Here is a 24,535-nt window from a genome sequence, read left to right as displayed (position 1 = left end):
ATGACTGGGGCTATGGTAAATATAAATAAAAAAGCTTTTTAAGATCCTCAGCTGTCTTTTTATTATTTTATAAGTGCAAAGTCTACATAAACTGGGGTCTTTGCAAATAAAGAGCCTTTCCATTCAGCTTTAAATTGTACCTGAGTCATAAATTTTACACTTGTATTATGCTAATGAGCTGGGATCTCAAGAAGCATATCCCTAATTCTGTTGAAGAGCCTTGAACAAGGCCTGAAACCAGGTGCTCGGACACAGTGACGTGCAATGAAATTGTTGAAAGCACGCATTGACTTTTTGGGGGGAGGCTATGCTCCCTAACTATTCAACAATCCCCTGATGTGCCCAAGTTCGCAGCCTATGTCCAGTGCTGCATTCTATGTGCAGTGACATTTTACAAAAAAATAATATTAAGCACTGGGCTGGAGTCCAACATATTCTGAAAATGATTTTTCATTGGATATGTTTCTGCTCTGGGTCAATGGCTGGTTTATTTCCTATTTCTAAACACTCTGTCCCAGATCTTTCCTTCGATGATGAAAGTTTGTTCCACCAGCTCATTAGTTCACCCATTCTGATTTCAGTGGAAGAGCGAAGAAATATACAGATTGTTGAAGCTGAACATAAGAATGGGTCTGACCTATGGTCCATATCGTCCAGTCACAACTTCTGGCATTCAGAGATTTAGGGACACCCAGAGCATGGAGTTGTGTCCCTGAACATCTTGGCTAATAGCCAATGATGGACCTATCCTCCATGAACCTATCCAATTATTTTTTGAACTCAGTTATACCTTTGGCCTTCACAACATCCCCTGGCAACAAGTTCCACACATTCACTGTGCGTTGCATGAATAAGCACTTCCTTATGTTTGTTTTAAACCCACTGCCTATTAATTTCATTGGGTGACTCCTGGTTCTTATATTATGTGAAGGGGTCAATAGCACTTTCGCATTCACTTTCTCTACACCATTCATGATTTTATAGATTTCTGTCATATTCTCCCGCCCCCCAAGTCACTGTCTTTTAAATCTCTCTTCATATGGCAGCTGTTCCATACTCCTAATCATTTTTGTTGCCCTTCTTTGCATCTTTTCCAGTTCTAATGTATCTTTTTTAAAATGGAGTGACTCAAACTGCACACTGTATTCAGTGTGGCTGTACCATGGATTTATATAGTGGCATTATGATATTTTCTGTCTTATTATGTCTCCCTTTCCTAATGGTTCCTAACATCCTGTTAGCTTTTTTGCTGCCGCTGCACATTGAGCAGATGTTTTCAGAGAACTACCCACGATGACTCTAAGATCTCTTTCTTGAGTGGTAACAGTTAATTTGTATAGTTAGGATATATTTCCTAATGTGCATTACTTTGCATTTATCAACATTGAATTTCACCTGCCATTTTCTTGCCAAGTCACTCAATTTTGTGAAATTCCCTTTGTAACTCTTTGAGTCAACTTTGGACTTAACTAGTTTGAGTAATTGTGTATCATCCACAAACTATGTAACCCATTTACCCCTTTTTCCAGACCATTTAAGAATATGTTTAATTGCACTGGTCCCAGTATTGATCATTGCAGGAACTTGCTATTTACCTTTCTCCACTGTGAAAATTGATTATTTATTCCTACTGTTTGCTTCCTATCTTTTAACCAGTTACTGATCCATGAGAGCACCTTCCCTCTTATCCCATGACTGATTATTTTGCTTAAGAACTTTTGGTGAGGGACCATATCACAGGCTGTCTTGCTTGAGTGCTCCTTTAGCACCTTGATCACGGAGTGGCCCCATGACTGTTTGGCAGCCTGCCTGCTTCTGATGAATTTTTTGGTAGTTCAAAAAAAAGCAAAGATGCTGATAAGGGAGGTGGAAGATTATTTCAAAAGCCTGATTCCCTGCTTAAATTATCTAATTGCCTTCTCAATGGTGTCATAACAGTGTGGTGCTGTGATAAAATTAAACTTTTGCTAATTAATGAATACATTCCTCCTCCCCAAATTCCCTGAGCAGTTTCATATGGCAATAGTGCTCTTTCCCACTTCTCACCCTAAATTGTTCTGTAATGCGGCTGTGTTCTGTTAAGTAAATGTTGTGTTCCTTCCCAGGGGTGTCTGTTCCTCGATGGCGGCTGAAGTAGGTTGGGTAGACACATCGCACAGATATTGTAAACTTGCTACCAGTCCACTCTCAGATCTAATTTCAAAGTTAAGTTCCACATCCTTAAAGCCCACAATGGTTTATGGCTTGCCTATGTCAGAATGTCTGTCAGTGTGCTCTCTACCATGTCATTCCAGGAAGCTCTGGCTGATAGAGCCCAGGTTCTGATGTGCGGGGGCAAGGGACAGGCTCTGTGTGTGTCCGTGTCCATCCAGGGGGAGGGTCCCTAGCCACAGAACTCCCAACCACAGAAGATCATAATTACCCCCATTTTACAGATGGTGAAACTGAGGTACAAAGTGACTTGCTTAAAATAATTAAAATTCATGATTAAAATTCACGCTCTAAGTCTTGTGCTTAGATTACACCATTCTCTCCGTGGAGCTAACTAACCCTCCTTCTCCAGCCCCACTCACTTTGAGGACTTTGCTGACTCAGAATGCTCTGACAAGCTGACAGGAGAGACTGGGTGCAGATTACCATTTTGGCTTCCTCCGCTGGAGTCACTTGGTGCTAGGGGAGGGGGATGCGACTTCTCCATCAGCACAACAGGAGATGGCACGCCAGCTCCCGGCACAGTAGGGATGTAGTAAGGACCTGGGATGGACGTAACAGCAGATGGGTATCCAGCTTTTGCAGCCTTGCCTGCTTCATACACTGAAAAGAGAGCAATAATTAGCAACAAAATGCCATTCCTTCCTCTACAAAGTGGGGAGGGATAGCTCAGTGGTTTGAGCATTAGCCTGCTAAACCCAGCATTGTGAGTTCAATCCTTGAGAGGGCCACTTAGGGATCTGGTGCAAAAATCAGTACTTGGTCCTGCTAGTCAGGGCCAGCTTTAGGCCAATTCGGCCAATTCCTGGGAATAGGACCCAGCACCTTTTAAATTTTTTTACTTATGCCAGCTGAGGTCTCCTCCGGGGTCTTCCATGGCCCCGCTCCCCTGATCAAAGCACCGCAGGGAGCATGGCTTTCCTACAGCCCCGCTCTCCCGGCTGGAGCCCCACAGCCCCGCTCTCCCGGCTGGAGCTCCGCAGCCCCGCTCTCCCGGCTGGAGCCCCAGCCGGAGCATGGCAAGCCCCACAGCCCCGCTCTCCCGGCTGGAGCCTCGCAGCCCCGCTCTCCCGGCTGGAGCCCCAGCCGGAGCGTGGTAAGCCCCACAGCCCTGCTCTCCTGGCTGGAGCCCCGCAGCCCCACTCTCCCGGCTGGAGCCCCGGCCAGAGTGCGGCAAGCCGCCCAGCAGCCCCGCTTTCCCAGCTGGAGCCCCGCGCCGGAGCGCGGCAAGCCGCCCAACAGACCCGCTCTTCGGCTGGAGCCCTGGCCGGAGCGTGGCAAGCCCCGCAGCCCCGCTCTCCCGGCTGGAGCTCTGGGCCCTTTAAATAGCCCCCAAAGCCCTAGGATAGTGGGGGGCTCCGGGGGCTATTTAAAGGGCCGGGGCTCCAGCTGTCTCTGCCACCCCGGCCTTTAAATAGCTGGCCGGAGCCCCGCAGCCCCCATGTATTCTCCAGGGCTCCCGCGGCTATTTAAAAGGTCCGGGGCGGGTCAAGCAGGGGAGCCCCGGGCCCTTTAAATAACCCCCAGAGCCCGGGGATAGGGGGAGGCTTGGGGGCTATTTAAAAGGCCAGGGCTCCAGCTGCCTCTGCTGCACCCCCTGCCCTGCCCACACCAGCCCTGCCCCCCTGCCCACAGCCAGCCCCTGCCAAACCCCCTGCCCTGTCTCCAGCCACCCCCTGCCACACTCCCCTGTGGCCCTGCCCAAAGCCAGCCAGCCCCCCACACAGCCCTGCCCGCACCAGCTCTGCACACTGTGCCCACACCGAGCCCCAAACCCCCTGCCCTGTCTCCAGCCAACCCCGCTGCACTCCCCCGCCTGAAGCCAGCCAGTTCCGCACTCCTCTGTCTCCAGCCCTCCCAACCCCTGCTGCATCCCCCTGCAGCCCTGCCTGAAGCCAGCCCACCCCACACCCTCCTGTCTCCAGCCAACCTTGCACCCCTTGCCCTGCCTGCAGCTAGACCCTACCTCCAGTCAGCCCCTGCCCTGCCTCCAACCAGCCCCATGTCCACTGCTGCCCTGCAGTTCCCAAGGCAGTAACCCTGCAAATCTGCTTCAATGAGGGGGGCAGGGAGCAGCTGGGACCCACACATGTGCACACCCGCAGGGAGTGGCAGGGACCCACACATGTGAAATGGCAGTCATTAATAAGCAATCAACAGCATATATGATGCAATGTACATAATATATAATTGTATTATTTATATAATTATGGAAAGTAAATAATACATGGAAGAAATGAAAGGCTTTTTTTTACACTTTTTTTTTTAAGTCATCCCTGCCAGGGCCCCGCCAAAAATGTTCGAATTGGGCCCCGCACTTCCTAAAGCCGGCCCTGCTGCTAGTGAAGGCAGGGGGCTGGACTCAATGACCTTTCAAGGTCCCTTCCAGTTCTAGGAGATTGGTATATCTCCTATTATTAAAATAACGCTCCTGCTTTGGATTTTGGTGACTGCCCAGCAGGAAGCATCTGGTGTGTTACGAATGGAACTCAAGAGCCAGTGGATTTCTCTGAGCTTAAAAGGAGTTCCAAAAATGGTAAGGGGCAGCTTATTCTCTGCTGATGGCCCTCAAAAGCATGGTTAGTCAAGGGCATTCAGCACATAAATCTAGGCTCCACTCAATTTCTTGCTAGGATTTGTAGCAGTTCATCCTGAAGACCAGAATGGGACTCTCAGCAAACCTGGCCTGAGGTTTGGGTTTGCAGTAGAACCTGGCCTTGTTCCAGGTGTTTTGCATGACTCTAGTAGGCAGCTGCTTTGCAACGTAGGAAAGACCCATAGCAGAATGCTCTCTGCTCTGCAGCCACAGCACTTTCTAACAAACACAGCTGACAGGACTGTGGCTTCAGGATGGGGAATGTGACATTAGAGGAGCAGATACAGTTGCCAGAACCTCGCTGGCAGGAGACTTCTGGGAATTACATTCTTAATTAACTCAGAGCATTTGACCATAAAACTATAGGTTGGCTGCTTCATTCTTAGTAACAGGCAATCTTTAGTCAAGTGGAGCACTCAGGATGGGGAAAGGTATGAGCAGATTTCCCTCACACATAGCAAAAGGGATGTGGGCGGAAGCTTCGCACTTTGGTCCCAGATCACTCACATGCCCGTGGACAGCAGCAGGAATCTGGACAGCAGGGGCAGCGGACGTAGCAGCAGCAGCTATGTGGGCAGCACTGGCACCAGCAGATCCCAATCAGGAGAAAAAACAGGAAAGCCCCCAGGATCACCAGGCCCACAAACACCCACTCTGGAAACCAAATGAGAACAAACGGTCAAAGGACACAACACCTGGGAAGACAACGGCAAGGACTCCAGCTGGAGGGATAGGGAGAGAACAGGCATGTGGGCTAATAGAAGGAGCAGGATCTCTCCTGGTGAGAAGTAAGGAGACAATAGGTCCCCCATACACTCCACACTGCAATCAGAGGTGTGATTGCAACATGTGTAGAAATACTCAAGCTGGCTGTCATTTACCTAGCTCGAAGAACAGCAGCAGTGAAGCTGTGGCAGCACGGCTGTACAAGCCCAACCAGGACCCTGGGTACGTACTCGAGTGGCTAGCCCGTGCTGCCACAGCTTCACTACTGCTGTTATTCAAGCTAGCTAGATCAAAGCTAGCTTGGGTACGTCTATATGTCTTGCAGTCACATCTCGGAGACAGAAGGTGAGAAGCATGGAGACAGGCTCCCTCTCACTGTGCTGGACAGAGGAGGTGCTGGGGAGTGAGCAGGATGGAGGCACTTGTCCTACTTTGTTCTTGTGGGACAGAATACCTTCTGGAGTTTGAGGTTAGAGACAGACCTAGACAAATATCATAAAACATGCTACACAAACATTTGTTTTCTCCAGCTACGTTTGTGCCCTGTTTGTGCATGCTCTACCCCAGCATTCTAGTTTTAATTACACAAACAGTGGCAGAAAACACACTATAAATAGCCCGGTAAATGAACCAAACAAGGCTCTGCCTGCTCCTTCACTACTAGGCCCACGCACACAATTATTATTGTGAATGTACTTGGAGAATATTATATTCAGCACTGCATCCAGCCATAAAATCTGACAGCAACCACATTTTTCTACCATTGATGCCTCAGGAGAGCTTCACGTGGCCCAGAAAGGAAAGGACTAAAAATGTGCTATCATTCCCTCATCTCCCTTATCCATCCCTCTCTAAGAAACTTAAAGGCACAGTGGGTTTTTTCAAGTCTTCATTCTTTTTAAAGGAATGACATTCATCCAGTCAAGGAAAAGAAACAGTATCATATGACACAGGCAATCAATCGCAACTCAGCAACACAGCTCAAATTTAAAATCTCTAAGAGCAGTTGCCCTCAGTGTTTCGCAATCAATCCATAAAGAAAAAAAAGCCTGTGGGGAAAAAACTCACCAAATCAATATGAAAAAACTGGGATCTACCTGCAGACATTCCAGGAGCAGGAAAAGAGGCTAGATTTATTAAGTACATTATAGGTTGCAACTCAGCCCTAGCAAGTGGATTTTTGGAGTCAGTGCTCCTGTCACAGGGGCCTTGGAGTTATAGGGAAGTCTTTGCTGCGTACCAAGTGCTGCGTACCTTATTGCTTAAGTAATAAGTATAAAGAAACAGCAAAAAACGCTGCTGGATCCATTACAGACATAAATCAAGGCGTTTTTCCAGTGAAAAGTGTGATTCTATAATCCTTTTCCCGATACAGCCATTGTTATTTCCTCACACAGCAATTCTGCATATGACCAAATTCATATAAACATTACGGTTACTGTGGTTACCATGTCTGAGTTGCTAAGTGTCCCCACAATCAGGAAACCTATCCATAAGAGGGTGTGTGTGTGTGCGTGTGTGTGTCTTTTGTCACTTAAACCTGTTCTCTCCTTACCCCTCCAGCTGGAGTCCTTGCCATTGCCTTTCTCTATTGTCACTTAAACCTATGCAAAGCAGGTATAAAAAGCGACCTGATGAATATGCTAGCATTATACATCCACTTTGCACAGGTGTAAATGGTGACAAAAGGTGCAAGGAATTGGAGAATCAAGCCTTGTTGAGTATATTTGTTGAAATGACTCCTCCTACTACACTGAATCCTCTGCTGGCTCTAATGTTATGGCTAACATTAGAGGTCTTTACCCTCCTTTCCACGTGTGTGTCTGGGACAGATTATTCCCCCTTCATGTGTACTTAGAGCTGTTCTTGTGTATGAAAGTGTGTATAAAAAATCTGTTTTGTGGGGAGAGACGCACTTTGGTTTAATGCCCTCAGGCTACAGTCATTTCAGACGTACCCAGAGCTGAATGCTTTCTCATCTCTTCCGTCTGAAAGACCATCTGATGTAGAATCTTGGACTAGATCCTCTACAAGGTTGGGAAATGCTTAAAAGTGGGATCCCATTAGTTTGGATAGTTGTGCAGTCTAGAAAATCCTCAGGCCCCACCCCAACTATCTGTAGCTAGATTCCCTGATAACGTAGCATTGCTGCACAAAATAACAGCTCCCACAGTCAGGTTTGGCGTAGTATCTCTCCTTTAGCAGGATGCCACATATGTGCAGCCTTTGGTGGCTGATTTTCATAACAGTATCCCATAATACTGTTAGGCCTTTGAAGAGTACTTCTTGAGGACATACAGGGGTGCATCCACACTGTACTTTGTAGACATACAAGGGTGCCAAGATATTACAGTAAGGACAAAACGGAGTTGCCACAATCATGCTGGTGTGTGAGCACATAGGCATACAGCTTGATATAAAACCTCCCATAAATAGACTTTTCCATTCTAGTGCTGGACCTGTCTCTCTCAGCTATTTCTGTCTTTTGCATCCCTGTGTTACAGCCCCTCCCTATCCCTAGCATGAGGTTTGATATTTCTCAGTGCAATAGGCACTTCCAACAAGCGACAGTTTATCACAGAATACAGGAGACACACACAAGTAAGAAAGAAATTAATGTGCAGTGCAGCAGAGGGACGGACAAACAAGGTGAGAGGGAGGGTGGGTCAATAAAGGGTTAAATGACTGAATACCTGGCATAATCTCCACAGCAAAACTGGGCAAGAGATCAGCAAGCAGCCCTGTCCTGCCTAGAAAAGACAGAAGGAGGAGAACAGGGAGAGAGGTTACTGCAGGAAAAACATGCTCCCCAGCCCCTGCCTGAGCTTTCAGCCCTCTTTCTCAACATGGGATCGACCCACATATGCTCTGTGAAGTGAACTATATGGCTCAGGGATTTCATCGCCTCCATAATAATTGGCCCTGCTCAATGCCTGGTGGCTGTCTATGTATCTGTCTGGCCTCGATTTGACCAACTGGGCTGAGGGGGAGGGAGAGAGTCAGGAATGGAGCCTCTCCAATCTAGGCAGAGGCTTGCAAGAAGTGGGTCCGTTCAGCATGATTACAAGGTGATGCCTGCAGAGTACTGTTCAACAAGCATGCACACTACACTTAGGCATGCACGTTCACACTCAAACACACTCATCTGGGGGCTTGAGTGATTCAATTTTTAAAAAATCATTTTACTGGCATAAAAAAAGAGAGAGCATGCAAAAGACCAATACTGTCTGGATTAGAAAAGTGTTGACCTCAATGCCCCCTGCAAGTAAGCCACATACATACAGTACATGTACGTGTGATGTTTTTCCATATGGGACACTGCAGCTGCACAGAGAGGTTCACAAGAGATGCCATAATGACTATGGGGGTGGAGGTATGACAGGATGGCTCTATAACTGGGTGGATGCTTTGAGATATGGAGCTGATATCCAAGTGAAGCAAACTTTGGGAGAGGGATAGCTCAGTGGTTTGAGCACTAGGCTGCTAAACCTAGGGTTGTAAGTTCAATCCTTCAGGGGGCTGCTTAGAGATGTGGGGAAAAATCAGTACTTGGTGCTGCTAGTGAAGGCAGGGGGCTGGACTTGATGACCCTTCCAGTTCCAGGAGATAGGTATATCTCTGTGATTATTAAACCAACCAGGAATGGATTTCTGTAAAACCTCACCACACCTCTTGCATTTTCCATTTGAATTTACAGTGAATGCAACAAACAAAATGCAAGCCCTAAGGGCAACTTGGTACCTATTTGTTTGGGAACTGCATGTATGAAATGTTGCTAATGAACAGCATATGTCCTGAATGTTGGTAAAGTATACTACAGGCATATATGTATATGCCAGAACATATACAGAATGCCCCTGCATGCATCTATGCTGTGTGTATTTTTATATAGCATCAACAGTTTGCTAGGTTATTTACAGATATGCAGGAAGGAGAAGAGCTTGCAATCTGAACAGACACATATGGGGGATGGAAAGTAAGTAAGGCAGGCAGCCAAGTGTAAGGGCTGGTTTACACTACGGGGGAAAATCGATCTTAGATACGCAACTTCAGCTACGTGAATAATGTAGCTGAAGTCGAAGTATCTAAGATCAAATTACTCACTGTCCTCACGGCACGGGATCGATGTCCGCGGCTCCCCCTGTCGATTCCGCAACTCCTTTCAGGTTGGTGGAGTTTCGGAATCGATATAAGCGCGTTCGGAGATCGATATATCGCGTCTAGATGAGACACGATATATCGATCCCTAAGCAATCGATTGCTACCCGCCGATACGGCGGGTAGTAAAGACGTACCCTAATTCAGTGAAAGGTGGTATAAAGTCACCTTTAACAACCCCGCCCCCGGGTTTTGCACTGAGCAAAGCTCAAACACAGTGATTAACTGGACCCAAAATCTTTGGTTTCTCGTCTCTCCCTGAAGCATGTTAAAATCAACCAGAATCTCACTCTCCACTTTTTCACTACTTCAGTGGAGTGTCTAGAGAGATCAAAAATCCACACAAATGATTGCTGGAGCCACAAGGAACATTCTAAATTCAGGCAGCATTTTGCAACCTGTTGCAACTAATCAAGGCTGTTCTGATACTCACTGTAAAACCATCAGTCCCAATGAGCTGTCAGAGTCTTAGCAGAACATGTAAAACTGATCCTTCAGATGAAGTGTTCCTTATTTATTACTTTAAAATAGGGTTCTATCCATCAGTCTATGGCAACATTTTCATAAATGTGTCCAAAGAATTTCATGGATTCCAGGTACTTCATTCCCTGGAAGTACTAAATGTCCAGACTATTCTCAGCCAGCATACACATATATCTGTGTCATGTACACAAGACATGGGCCATGCATCGTATGTGTCAGATTCCTGCCAGGTAACTCTTTCATATCACAGGCATGCTCTACACATGCATACCAGATGTATGACTCCCATCACAAGTATGCTATACTCATACATGCTCCACATGCACATCAAATATATGCCTTATTTACACACAAGAATCACATGCATGCAAAATGTATTTGCAGGTACAAACACACATTAACGTTGCATGGCTGCAGAAAGTGTGTCTGCCTCCTGTTTGTTTACTCAGCATGCAGATAGACTGTGTCCCTTGCAGAGACATCAGAAGTATGAGGATGGTAAAATATGAGGCGATAAGAGGGCAATACACCAGTTGGGAGCAGGAACTGGCCTGGGTAACTCCATCTCACAATGTAGCACCTCTCATTTGAAGCCCACCCTAAAACCTGAGCTCCCTGCAGTAGTGCTGGGTTTTATGGATAGGTGCTTCATGGTTCCAAGAATGTCCTGGTAAAACCACAGCAGTAAGACGTGATATGTGGGGGGAGGCAAATGTCAGAAACCATGCTGCTGTTGGAAACCCTAAATTGTTGTGAGGACAAGCAGGACAACCATTCCATGCAATCGGTGCAACAGTTCACTCAGTAGGCCCCTTCAATAAGCACAATGTGATGTGTCTGGATTTAGGAGGAGAGATATCTTCACCATGCCAGAAGGGCAAATAAAGCTGGAATCTTGAGAATTCAGCAAAATTCCCACCTTCGCATCAGCAGGTTCTGCATTGTCTCCCCACTCCTCCCTGTCTGTGTGAGGGATTCAGTCTGTGAAAGAATTCACAAAGCCCTCTCAGGAGAGGCCAATATAGTGAAACCCAGGACAGAGGCCACATCTGAACCTAAACATGTTGACGTGAATAGCCCAGCCAGCTACCAGAAAACAATACACTGACTGACTGTGCCTCAACTAGCTTTCAGCACTTTGATTCTTTCCCCGGGCTGAGTTAATTCACTGATAACCCATCCCTTCAGTGCCATGTAACTTCCCTCCTTCACAGACCCTCCCCCTGCTCCTCATTTTTAATAATGGCTTTTAAGTAGGCTAGGCTGCAGAGAAACACTTCAGCTGACCCAGCCGCTCTTGTTCATACCAGCGGTTACCACAGCAACGGCTGGGGGAGGTGGCACACAGGCTTGTCATGAATGCTCGCTAATTGAAGGCCGACTTTCCTCCCACAGTGATGAGCAACAAGTGAAGCAAAAATATATAGCAAGAGGGAGGGATTAGATGGCTCAAGGGGGCAGGGAGTGAGGTATAACATTCTTTCACCTCTAGGTTTAGCTTGATTCAGGCCCAGAATGGTATTAACAAAAAGTGTCATGCATGAAATGAATTGGGGGCATCAGCCTAGTTCCTAGGGAACAGACCCACTAGCAGGCCACCCCAAATGGGATTAGCTGCCTGCTGCTCCCATGCTCTGAAGTCTTAATAGGAAATTCAAGGACTGAATAGGTCACAGAGCTGTACTCCCCTCTGCCCCCCCAGACTAGGTGGTCAGTCTGACCCAGGTCAGTGAGGAGAAAGCTCACTGTCCCTGTCCCGTGAATAAACGCCAGCGCTCCATATCACTCTAGCTCCTTCCATTGGCACCAAACTCATTTTTTTAAAAGTAAGCTTGAAAGAGGGAGAGTGGGGGATAGAAAAGAGCTGTCAAGGAGAAAACAGTTTATTCAAATACCCTGATAAGAGGTCGTCCTATTTTGTTGCCTATTTATTATTGCTTGGCCTGTCTCGGAAAGCGACTATGGGCATTTTGATAAATGGACTGAAATGGCTGTCTAGTTTCAATGTGTCTTCCGTAAATGCCTCTGTATCCACAAGGACTGTAACTTCTTATGCTAACACCCCTCAGTGAATCCCAGCAGACACCTCTATGTCTAGATAGCCCAATTTTCCAGGATTATCCCGGATGGTTTTATTCAAAATAGAAGTTTGTCCTTGTGTCAATAAAAATCTGGGACGTGTTGGCACTGTCTCTATTCCTGTCGCACTGCTGATTATGCTTTCCACACAAGCAACTCCAGCAGCTGCCTCTCAATTGTTCCCCTAATATGCACCTGCTGCCTCTCAGGCACAAGCGGAAGTTATGGCCACTCAACTGCAGCTGAGAGGCACAAAGACTAGAGTGGCAGCACAAGCACAGCAAGGGCCATCACCAAGTGGGAGTAGGATCTTTAGGCCTATAGACAGGCTCTGGTGTAGAAGGACTGGGGAGAGAGAGGAAAATTGGAAATGGAGATAAATCAAGAGAAAGCAGAGCAGACCTGGAAGGTGGAGAAGTAAAAGGGAAGGAAAGAGGGAGGAGGGAGAGAGAAAACAAAAGAACTTAAGAACTTAATATACAGGGTAGACGATACGCCCAGAAGGAGAGGAGCAAGAACTTAGATCTGACCTGGAGCCAGAGGAGACAAATAGCTGAATGGAATGGGGTCTACAGAAAAGAGGGTAAAAAAAAAAAAAAAAACAGAGTTGGAGAAAATAATGAGGGAACACAGGGTAAGTACATCAAAGAGCAGGAGGAGTCAGGGATGGAAGTGAGTGACAATATGTTCCCTTTGGGGGGATTGATGCTCTGGTCCATTCCCCTGCAGCAGCATAGGGCAGCAGGGGCACAGACAGCTATTTCCTTCCCAGTAGCGGACGAACATGCTATTGTCGTCAACCTGTGTTACACTTAAGGGGCCCTGGCACTTGGAGACTGACCCAGTAGGGGCATCAGAAAGCAGAGTGGAGAAAGCGTGGCTCTCATAAATCGGAGGCTCTTCCAAGGCAGCTGCTGGGAGATTTATTGGGAGAGTGTGGCCTTGTAATGAGTTCCTCCTTGCTCCCTCTGCGAGCGGTAATCTTTTCTTTTTTCCCATCCCTCTTTTCTCTGTTTGTCAGTCGGAGGGAGAAACAGAGGCAGCCAGTTCTTGGAGATCAAAGCTTTAGCAGGCAACAAAGACCTCCAAGAAGGCTGTTGCCATGGAAACCTTAGTAGCTGAGGCCTTTTAATTGTGCCATTCTCCTTTGTTAGCAGCACGTGGCTGGGGCTGGCAAATAAGAAGGAAGGGGGGAGGAATCCTTGGCAACAAGTAGCATTTCTAAATGGCATGAAATAAGTACCTGGGGGGTGAAGGGGGCGTTGGACAAGGTTTCAAGAGAGAGGCATGGGTGCGCAGCAGAAGGATCGATGGAAAAGCTACATCACACAGGAGTTTAGCAGGAGAGGACACTCTTAGTGCCCTCTCCTGGCACCACGGCACTCACAGATGCGAGTACAAACTGGTCTCATTTGTCTTGTCCTTTGTAAAATAATTACTCCTTGCTCCTGCCCACTTTATGGTTCTCTGGCCCAGGCAGAGCTACAGGTAAAAAGTCTTGGTTATAAAGCTACTTGTGGGCCTTCCTGGGCCTCTAGCCTCCTGCGCATGCCAGTGACACTAACACATCTGCCAACTACTGTGGACAAGTAAGCTGGGATGTTACTGGCAGCTCTTCAATGGAATAAAATGAAATGCTACAGCTGTCATCCTGTCAGGGCAATTTCCCGCCATGAACTCTCCCATCTCTGGATTATAGAAGCTGATGTGGGCTCAATCTCTCTTGGGGCAGAAAAGACTAAAACTGGCACTGCTTATATCAGGTAAAATAAGTCACCTTATTGACTAAGAACATAGCACAAAGGTCCAACCTCACACACACAGCAGCATGCATTGATTTACACAACCAATACATTAGACAGGTAGGTAGCAATTATTACAATGTGTGTAAGTATACAAGAAGGTATATATATCTACAACTAGGCCTCTCTGTGCGTATTCGGCTAGGAAGAATTTGATTTTTAGGCTTAATGAATTTTGACAGGTAAAATTACCAAATTTTAATTTATCAACTTTAAATGTTTGCTTACTAACATGGGATTAAGGAAACCTCATATGCTAATTGTTTAATTTAAAAAGTAATGACTGGAGAAGTCTAGGCTTCTAGGAGATTCATTAATAAAATACTATCTGATAATTGTGTAATTCATGTTGTTAATTGACCTGCCAAATGGAACAGAGAATAAAAGATGTCAACAGTTGTTTAGCAAAGCAGTGTGGTCCATTAGCTAGTGCACCAGACTACCACTTAGGATTTCTGGGCTCTACTCCTGTCTCTTCCAGAAACTCACTGTATGTCTGAGAGCTAGTCAACCTAACTTAATCTGTGCCTAAATTTCCCCAGCTGTGAAATGGGGATCATATTTAATAACCTGGGTAAAGAGCTTTCAGGTCCTCAGATGAAAAGAGCTATAAATAATAATTATTTTATTACAAGTGTAGTACATTCTGTATGTTTAATAGAGACAATGAGTTGGAGCTACAGAAGTCACCCAGCCTAGCTAAAGGGTCTTGATCTCCAAGGAAAGAACATGAATTAAACTAGCATCACCAAAACCCCAGGATGTCATTGCAAGGCACTATATTAGCTCTGACACTGCAGTACGTACAGTGTCTGGAACAGTGGGACTCTGATCTCTGATTCTAGGTGCTATCATAATACAAATATTTAATAATAATTTGTATTAATACTCTTTGAATAGCATCCTGTCCTTATTCTAGAGTGGGTTCACTTGCTCCCAATCTCATTCCTGCCTCTATAGCAAAACACTTTTTCCCCACTGATCCCTTAAGACAGGGGTAGATAAAGGCCCTGATTCAGCAGTCCATGCCCATAAGTGCTTTGCTGAACTTTAGGCATATGCTTAAATCCCACTGGCTTTGCTGAACAGGGGATGGATTTAAGCACATGCTTAAATGCTTTGCTGAATTGGGATCAAAGTGAGAACAGCCAGTGGAATTCTACAGTGCAACCAGGAATGACTCTTATCTTTGGAAGTATGGAAGTGTGCTCCAGACACATTAAAAATCCCAGCCTGGCTGCTCAGATCAAGATGGAAGATTGCAGCTGCAACCTGCAGTCTCCATGGGCTGTATGTCCATATAAAGACATGCGCAGCTGCAACCTACCCCATTTTATTCAAATTATAGTAGAAGCAGCTCCTGAGCTCCTGAGGTTGCTAATGAAGTCCTTGTTTGGGCAAAGTTTGGGACCTTCTGCCCTTAACTATGTAAATATCACTGTATTTTTGCCGCCTTCCAAATCTTCCAAGTTGTTATTGATGTCAAATTATCTTGTCAAGCAGCATCCTCCCTTTAACCTGCATACTTCCTACTTCTGAGTTTCAAATCTGAGAAATTTCTCCTATTTCCTCTTAAGCACTCATTGGTCTCCTCTCTTATTCTGCCCTCCTCAATTTCCATTTTCATCGATTGATATGATAAAGAGGTAGAACTCCTGCTCCCCTCACAACCTCCAACCAATGTTTTAAAAGATGCAGTGACCCCCAAAATAAACAATGTACAGTGTATTTTAAAAGGAAATGTCAATAGGGAGTAGATCCTGTGCATGATGGGAAATTCAAACTCTCTCAGACATTATCTCTTTACTGTTTCAGCTGCTCCCAATAGGGAGTCAGCCTTTCATCTGATCAGCAAACAGCAAACAAAAATGTCTCATTGAGCATCCCCTAGGACTGCAGAAGTTCTCAAATCTACATTTATATTCAGTCTGTCCTTGCAATTCACTAATATCCATAAGAGAAGTGGGATGGAATCAGAGTATCCCAGAGAGTTCCAGAATATTAAAAAATGCTATTTCTTTATTGCTAGCTGCCTATCTCCTGCATCAAAGGGCACTGTCTTGCTTTCAGTCACCACCATGTTGAGAGCAAGAGAAATAGAGACAGGAAAAAGAATAAGAAGAGCTGGAAGGACAAGGAGACAGGGAGAAGGGAAGATAATTGGGGTGTCACTGATACATATAACTAACGGGCTTGATCATTCTGTCTGATGACCAGCACCCAGGAGAGGAGGCGAATGCAAGCTGCTCCAACCAGCCTACGAAGCAGAGCAAAGTACACCCAGAACAAGACTGCTCTCATGCTCTTGGAGAACCCATTGAAGTGCACTCTCCTGATGTGCAAGTGCTGCACACAAACAAACAGACAAAGTGCAGCTACAGAAAACAAGCTGCCCAAGCTGCAAGTTCCCTCCCAGTAAAAGCACAAAGGACTAGGGCAGTGTGACAGGATGTATCAACTCCGCACTGGTGAGCTCAGGGTTAAGCAGCTAGTGTGGACGCAGGAAGTCAGCCCCCTTGGGCACGCCCCCAGTGACCGGGAGCATTCAAAAGGGAGCAGCTCAGCCTAGTCTGGGCTGACCAAGGAGGACAGCAGTTGGCTGCAGCAGCATTCTGCCAAGAAGCTGCCAGGACCAGGCCTCCTAGCTAAGCCCACTGACCGCAGGAACTGAGGACAATGACTTGCTGCCAACAGGGGAAGGGGCCCCAGAGATGAACCTGGGAGAAAGCCAGAAGGGATCCCGAGACAGAGTTGTGACACTGACGGTGGTTCAGGAAACAGTGGTAGGAAATGACCCAGGGAGCACATAATGATACCAGACCCTAGGCCATATATATGGCCTATGGCTTTGAAAGACACTGGGTCAGAACCCAGTGGAGTAGGGTGGGCCAAGGTTCCGCTACCCACCGTTGGGAACTACAGCCACTAGGCAGAGGAGCTCTTGACTCTCACTGTGGGACACTACTGCCAGCCTGGGGCACACAGGCACCCTCGACAGCCAGTACAGCAGGACAAGGCTCTTTTCCCCATATAATCTTTTATACACAGGTCCCAAGATTTGAAACAACATCCATTTATTTAGCCTTCTCCTGTCTCCATGGTAGCATATTGCTTCACCATGGTATCTGAAAAACAGTGCAACCAGGTGGATAGACCACTGGATTGGGACTTAGGAGACTGGGTTTTATTCTAGGCTCTGCCACAGTCCTGCTGTGTGACCTTGGGCAAGTCACTTCCCCCCTCTGTGCCTCAGTTTCCTCATTTGTAAAATGGGACTAATGAAACTGACCTCCTTGGCAAAGTCCTTTGAGATCTACTGATGAAAAGTGCTATATCAGAGCTAGGTATTCTTAATTACATTATTATTATTATTATTATTATTTATTATGATACTGAGATTTGGTGGCCAGCTAGGTGCCTTTGGGGTGTGAGGATGAGGCACAGTTAAATACCACGTAACAATATCCGTGTTGGCATCACATAATAACACCCGTGGCTAGTATCTGGCATAGATGGGCCTAAACTGAAAAGTCTGGATCCAGACCTGGATTTTTAGCAGGGATCGGCAACCTTTCAGAAGTGGTGTGCCAAGTCTTCATTTATTCACTCTAATTTAAGGTTTCGTGTGCTGGTAATACATTTTAACGTTTTTAGAAGGTCTCTTTCTATAAATCTATAATATATAACTAAACTGTTGTTGTATGTAAAGCAAATAAGGTTTTAAAAATATTTATGAAGCTTCATTTAAAATTAAATTAAAATGCAGAGCCCTCCGGACCGGTGGCCAGGACCTGGGCAGTGTGAGTGCCACTGAAAATCAGCTCGTGTGCTGCCTTCAGCACACATGCCGTAGGTTGCCTACCCCTGATTTAGAACAGACCAAAGTTCAGAAGTGTTCAGATCTGGGCTTCTGGCTTGTGTCAAGTACATGGTGCATGATAGTGCCATGGAACTGGACATGGATGTGCCAGTGGTTAATGCTGATATCCCTTGCCCAAGAGCCCACTGTCCACCTCATGTCTGTAGGTGGGCTTTGGTGTGCATTAAAATACATCACTGTGTTATCTTCCATATTGGTTGAGTGTTTTTCCTCCAGCACTATCACTTGCTACACTGTCCTCCTCTTTTTAGATATCAACTAAATACTCATCTGACCCAGCAGGCCAACATATATGTTCTAGTGTGTGCATGTACAGCCTCTACACAAGTTATCTATCCATGTGTTTTAATATGACCTTCACCACAGTAGCAATATATCAATATGCAACATACACCATTAAGGAAGGTAATATTTCTCCAGAGGGACTATGCCCTCATCACCTGCCACTTCTCTGATTTCAGGTTTTAACTTCTGATTTCTAGGGGATTAATTTAAGGCAAACTATGGCTCACGCTTTAAGAGAAAAAAGTTGGTTTGGGCTGATGTTTAAAATATTGTTTTCCTTGATTATACTGGTATAAACCCCAATGTGGACATTCTTATTAAGGTACAAGAGTGACTATGCTGGAGTTTACTAAACCAGGGGAAAGGATAGGATAGTACTGGGCTAGAGAGGCCCCACCTCTCAGCAGCTGTAGGGCATGCTCCAGGGGGACAGATAGTTTAAAAGGACGTGGGTGGCCCAGAGAAAGGAGATACAGGCATGGGTGGCAGGTTTGTAGAAATTCTGGTGGTGCCCAGAACCCGCCCCACCAAACTCCGCCCCCCACCTGCCTAAGGCTCTGGGAGGGGCGTTGGGGGAAGGTCTGGGGTGCAGGTCCTGGGCTGGGGATTAGGGTGCAGGAGGGGTCCAGGGTGCAGATTCTGGAATGGAGTTTGGGTGCTGGGTGCAGGTTCTGGGCTGGGGCAGGGGGTGGGTGTGCAGGAGAAGGTGAGAGGTGCAGGCTCTGGGATGGAGTTTGGAGGTGGGAGGGGGGGCAAAGGGAGAGGGTGCAGGCTTTGGGAGGGAGTTTGAGGGCAGGAAGGGGTGTGTGGGAAGGGGGAGTGGGTGCAGGCTCTCAGAGGGAGTTTGGGGGCAGGAGGGGGTGTGTGGGGAGGGGGTGCACGCTCTGGGAGGGAGTTTGGGGATAGGAAGGGGAGCACGGTGAGGGTGTGGGGCTGAGGGTCAGGGGTTTGGAGTGTGGGAGGGGGCTCAGGGCTGAGGCAGAGGATTAGGGTGCAGGGGGATAAGGGTTGGGGCTGAGGATGAGGGGTTCATGATGCAGGAGGGGGCTCAGGGCTGGGGCAGAGGATTAGGGTGCAGGGGGATGAGGGATCTGGCTGGGGCTGAGAGGTTCATGATGCAGGAGGGGGCTCAGGGCTGAGGCAGAGGATTAGGAGGAATGTGCTACACGGGCAGCACAAGCAGGCAGGGAAGAGGCGTGAGCCGATTTCTTCCAGGCAGGGAAGTGGTGGGACAGGGAGGAGACCCACGGGGGCCGGGGCCCGCTCGAGGTAGGGCCGGGGGAGAGACCCAGCTCCAAATATTGGTGGAGCAGAGCCCCCAGCCCTGAATATTGCTGGAGCTCGGGCACCACAAAAGAATATAACCTACTGCCTATGGATACAGGCTGTATCAGGAAGTGAGACTGATGCCTGGTGCTATGAGACGAATGGCTCCAGCACTGTTAAGGGCACTCTGGGAGCAGTGATCCAGATCCCCCTTCTCTTTGGGAGTTGAAAACTCACAAGAGGCTTTGAAGAACTGGGCAATGTTCCACTGGCAGACTAAGCAGAAGTGACCTGTGTGGAGTATATCTGGACATGGACCAAACAGTGGTCTGGACACTGTAATGCCTCTCTTGAGTCAGGACCTGGTGGAGTGGATGGGCCGGGTCTCCTTACCTGGCACCTCTGCACCTCTCAGATGACAAAACTCTAAGGGGAGTGGAAGGGACATTCCGGAGAGAGATTGAGACCTGCCACATATGACCCAATTGGGGCTAACGTGGCCACTCACACACAGGTGCCGACTCCGTGGGTGTGTAGGGGCTGGAGCCCCCTGGGAAAAAATTAGCGGGTGCTCCATACCCACCGGCAGCCAAGCTCCCCCTCTTCACTTACTTCTCCCTGGTGTGCCACATCCCCACTCCTCCCACTTCCTCCCAGCGCTCCCCGCCCCAGCTGCCTAACAGCTGTTTGGCAGCACTTAGGACTTTCCAGGAGGGAGGGGGAGGAGCAGGGACGCCATGTGCTCAGGGGAGGAGACGGAGAAGAGGGAGGGCAGGGGTGAGGACTTGGGGGAAGGGAGTGGAATGGGAGCAAGAAGGGGGCAGGGCTGGGGTGGGAAAAGGCGGGGGGGTGGGACTTTGGGGAAGGGGCGGAATGGGGGTGGGGCGAGGGCGGTGCAGGAGCAGTAAGAGGCGGTGCAGGGATGGGACCAGGGGGCTGAACACCCACCGGGCAGACGGGAAGTCGGCGCCTATGAATTCACATGTTCCTGGAATACCAGACATTCTGGTGCTTCCGGGAATGGTGTGGGTCCACCCTTGCTTGCGTGACCTTGTACACATGGTGCGTGAGAGGTCACACTGCACAGGGGACTCTATTCAGAAGAGCGCCCTGTGCTGCTGCGAGCGGAGTGGCATGCTCTTCAAAATAGAGTCCCTTGTCCAATACCAGACAAAAACAACTCCGGTATTGTCCCAGTATTGAACAGAGGACAAACCAGCCAAAAAGAGGACTGTCCAGTATAAAACTGGATGAGTGGCCTTCCTAGATGGGGCCTGCTGTAGAACGATCGGGCCAGAAAGAACGGCGGAGCCACTGCCTGATCACTAGGCTGGCTGGCTGTCTATCAGACAGGGGCCTTTCCCCAATATGTTGCTTTGGAAGCAGTTTCAGTTAAACCAGAAAAGCCCATTCTTATTCCAGAATAAATGTGTCCACATGAGGAAGTGTACCAAGTGTAACTATAGAAGTTGAACTATAGTGATACAATTATATTGGTATAACTGGAAAAATCTCCCATATAGACAAGCCCTTATAGCAAAAACTGGTGCCCTCTCAATTCTTCTTCAGGGATGAGCTTCCAGACAACCTGGGAGAACATTAGGGGCTGCCCACCCCCATTACAGATCTCAGTGCAGCAAAAAACAGTGCATTTGGGATCTATTTAGTGTGTATTTTAAAAAGACACAATCTCAGATTTTTTATTTGCTAGCATTTTATCACTTTAAATCTTAAATATGGGGGCCAGATTCTCCACTGCCCTGCCCCTTAGGTAGCCACTTGCCCATGTGCCAAGTGAGACGATGTGGATGTGAAATATTCCCGTTCTGGTTTGGCAGTGTTTGACACCCACTTTCTCCAGATACAAATGACTGCCCAAGGTGGGGGGCAGGGGAGAATCAGACCCAGGCAATGTAATATATATACATATGCTGCCCTCACATTATACTACATAAACATACTCAGCAGGAGACGGAGCATGAGAGCTTTCCACTGGGGAAGAAGCAAATTGTGAAACATGGCTCACCCAGAACCAGCAGCTCCACTGACTCCTCATTCTTGCCCTCCAAGTCGTCAGGGGTGATGATGAGACAGTAATAGAGCCCACTGTCTCCCCACATCAGCTTCCCAATATGGAGGTCTGCATCTGAAAAACAAAAAATGCAGAGGGTGGGGCCATTCCCCAGCCCCCTCAAGAAGTGAAGGGTTGAAAACACTGGCCCCAACTCCAAGTGCAACCCCCTGGGAGCTGTCACTGACGGGAGTAGATTTTTGTTCCCTGGTGGTTTGCGGGGATTACATCCCTAGCTAGTGCTGCGTGATAGGTCAAGCCTCTAGCTGTAGATTAAGGGACCAATACAACTCCCCATTAATTCCAGCAGGAGATGGGATTGGACCCTAAGAGAGTAACACAAGCCCATTACTCTGAAAGCAGATGTAGCTCAGTAAGCTGTGGTGTTGAATGGGGAGTTGGAGAAACACCACAGGCAAGGCCCACAAAGAGAGTGCAAGGCAGAGGATGGAGCCCTTGGGCAAACCACTAACTCCCCTTCCTTTTGCCCTCCCTACTGGCAATGGCCCAGTATCATGACAGTACTCCTGCAGGGCAAACGGGGTTTGGATGCTATTTCCTCTGGAACACATCAACCATCTCCTAAAGGCATCACTAGAAAACAAAGTAAAATATTCCCTCCCCTCCAAGAGGTGAGTATGTTTCCTCCACACCACGGAGCAAGGAGCTAGTAACCCCTACCAGCTAGCTGGCTTGTTGAATTAGAGAGGATGATATGTATTAAGGAGTCCTAGTCTCACATGGCCTCTTCCCACAAAAGATTGAGGGAAGTCTCAGCTCCCACCAGTTGACTTCACACAGCTTAAATCTCTTCCTTTTCTCCCTCTTGAAGCGGGAGTGGGTTTAGGTCCCTATTGGAGTAGGTGATGAAGCCCAGAGTTGAAAGAACATGAGATGCAGAATTACTCCTCCATGTTGGCAGGGCAGGAGGAGAGGAGGTCTGTTCCAAAGGATAGGAAGACTCGTGAGGGGGAAAGCCCAGCCATGGAGACTGCACTCTCCATTCTCTACCACAGAAGAAGCTGGCACCACCAAGTCAGCGTTTGGGCCCATTGGTGGGAGCAGCGTAGAGAAGCCCAGAACTAAATGAACATGGAAACAGAACACCCCTGTTGACCCAGGAGAAAGTAATCCCTCCGGGTCGGGATTAGAGCCCTTTTGTGGAGCATGTTGAAAGTCCAGGAGGAATGAGTTTAAACTCCCCTTTCTGGGTCAGATTTAGTTGATAGAGTCCATTGTCTAAGAATGAACTTGTACCATCGGGTCCTGGTACATGACTAGGGTCCCCAGGTACTAGGATTATGCAAAAAATAATAATTAATACCCTTGCCCCAGGTGGAGTTAACTAAACAATCTCCAACAGCCTTCAGTATTCATAATTGCCAAGGAATGATTCTAAACAATACTAAAGCAGCTAGAGGGGCATTACCATGGACAATGGTGACATCTCTTTCCTTATAGAAGTCCCCTATTGTGACCGCGGATCCCTGCTTGGAGGCTACGACACGGACCGTCCTTCTGCTGTCCACGCAGTCCAGGTAGGGATCCCACTCCAGGTTCCTTTTGCTCACCGCTTGTATCCCTGAGAGGGTCAGACCCAAAGCTTCTCCCGTGCGGTCCTGGCAATAGGATTTAAATCTCCATTGCACCACAGCCGGCTGGGTGGAGGAAGTAGAAAAGTGGCAGCGAAGCAGGGCAGGCTGAAACAGCATAGCAACCTTCTTCTTTTCAGGCACTGTGACCTGCAGTCCCTCAGCAAGTGCTACAAAACAAAAACAATGGTGTCATCCCCCAGAATGGTACGGACAACATGCTCTGGGCACAGATGGGATTAGATGTTTTACAGTGGTGTCATTCTCACAAAGACTTATAATGACCATCAGATTTTAGGTGCTGGGGTGGAATTTCCCTCACGATATATTAACAAGGATGTTTGGGGAGTAGGAATAAGACCCCCCAGAGTTTGGCTCAAGGGTCAAATGTAACGTCTTTGGGGCAGGAACCACATTTTTGTTCTGTATTTGTACAGTGCCTAGTACAATGGAGTCCTCGCCCACAACTGGGGTCCCTGGCACTACAGCTTATACAAATAATAACAACAGCCACACTAGGATGAGGACAGAACTGGACAACTGCCTTTATTATTGTAGGTGAATTTACAAGCAGTTTCTGTCCACCCATTGAGGAAGATCCAAGTACGAGAGAACATTAGGATTATGTGAGTTTAGTTTTGATATTAAAAAAGAAAGTGGATGAGAGGGGCGGCATATTAGGCACTTGTAAAGGACTAGGTACTTTATGGATAAGGTACTCCATGAACTAAAGACATTCAGTAAGTGGGCCAGATTCTGATCTCACTCAAATCAGTGCAAATCCAGATTAACTCCATTGATTTCAATGGATTTACCCAAATTTAACTCCAGCATAACTCACAGCAGAATCTGGCTCCTTGTAATGTGCATAACACAGTCCCACACCCATACTGAGACACAATAGGTATGAATCCAGATCACACAACTCTTGCTGCAACTGAAGTGCAGTCTGGACACTAAGCAAATTCTCTCCATGTGGGAGGAGCAAAGGATAGTGGCTAGAATTCTTAGGCTTTTGCACTTCATGGAAATAGGTGTCATTCAGTATCTAACATTCGATTAATCTGCCAGCTGACAGGAGAGCTGCGTCCCCGCCTGACATATTGGACCTCACAGCAGACACATGGGAGTGAATTACATGTGTGACTGCTGATGCACCCTTCTTTTTTGGTAGTTTAAAGTGAGAAGGGCAGAAGGGGAGGGGCTGGGGGCTAGCCTCCCACAATGGCTGGTGCCCATGACTGGGGGAAAAGGAGGCAAAGAGAGGAGAAACATTGGGATGAACACAGGAAGTGTAAGGGTGAGTAGGAGGAAATGAGATCTAAGGTACAGAATAGTTAAATTAGCTGGAAGGTAGTCCTTAGTGCCCAATTAAGGCACGTTTAG

The 24,535-nt window shown here is 47.4% G+C and overlaps 2 protein-coding genes across 6 annotated transcripts in view; both read right to left on the bottom strand.

Moving 5' to 3' along the window:
* GPA33 (glycoprotein A33) overlaps positions 1 to 24,535 on the bottom strand; it is a 208,447-nt gene that overhangs the window by 83,912 nt on the left and 100,000 nt on the right. The gene's annotated exons all lie outside the window — the stretch shown is intronic.
* The window catches only part of ILDR2 (immunoglobulin like domain containing receptor 2), a 52,557-nt gene that overhangs the window by 15,167 nt on the left and 12,855 nt on the right, over positions 1 to 24,535 (bottom strand). For 3 of the 5 annotated variants that reach the window (XM_050958601.1, XM_050958610.1, XM_050958618.1), the window contains exons 2-6: positions 22,987 to 23,319; positions 21,513 to 21,632; positions 8,227 to 8,283; positions 5,315 to 5,461; positions 2,638 to 2,814 (exon numbers count right to left, since the gene is read on the bottom strand). In XM_050958601.1, the coding sequence (XP_050814558.1) occupies positions 2,638 to 2,814; positions 5,315 to 5,461; positions 8,227 to 8,283; positions 21,513 to 21,632; positions 22,987 to 23,319 (834 nt within the window). The remainder of the gene's footprint in view (positions 1 to 2,637; positions 2,815 to 5,314; positions 5,462 to 8,226; positions 8,284 to 21,512; positions 21,633 to 22,986; positions 23,320 to 24,535) is intronic. The other 2 variants (XM_050958625.1, XM_050958635.1) reach the window with 1 other exon arrangement.

This window comes from Gopherus flavomarginatus, chromosome 1 (assembly GCF_025201925.1).
Source record: "Gopherus flavomarginatus isolate rGopFla2 chromosome 1, rGopFla2.mat.asm, whole genome shotgun sequence".
Taxonomy (NCBI): domain Eukaryota; kingdom Metazoa; phylum Chordata; order Testudines; family Testudinidae; genus Gopherus; species Gopherus flavomarginatus.
Note: the sequence above shows the minus strand (reverse complement) of the source record. Positions and strands in the feature narration are given on the sequence as shown.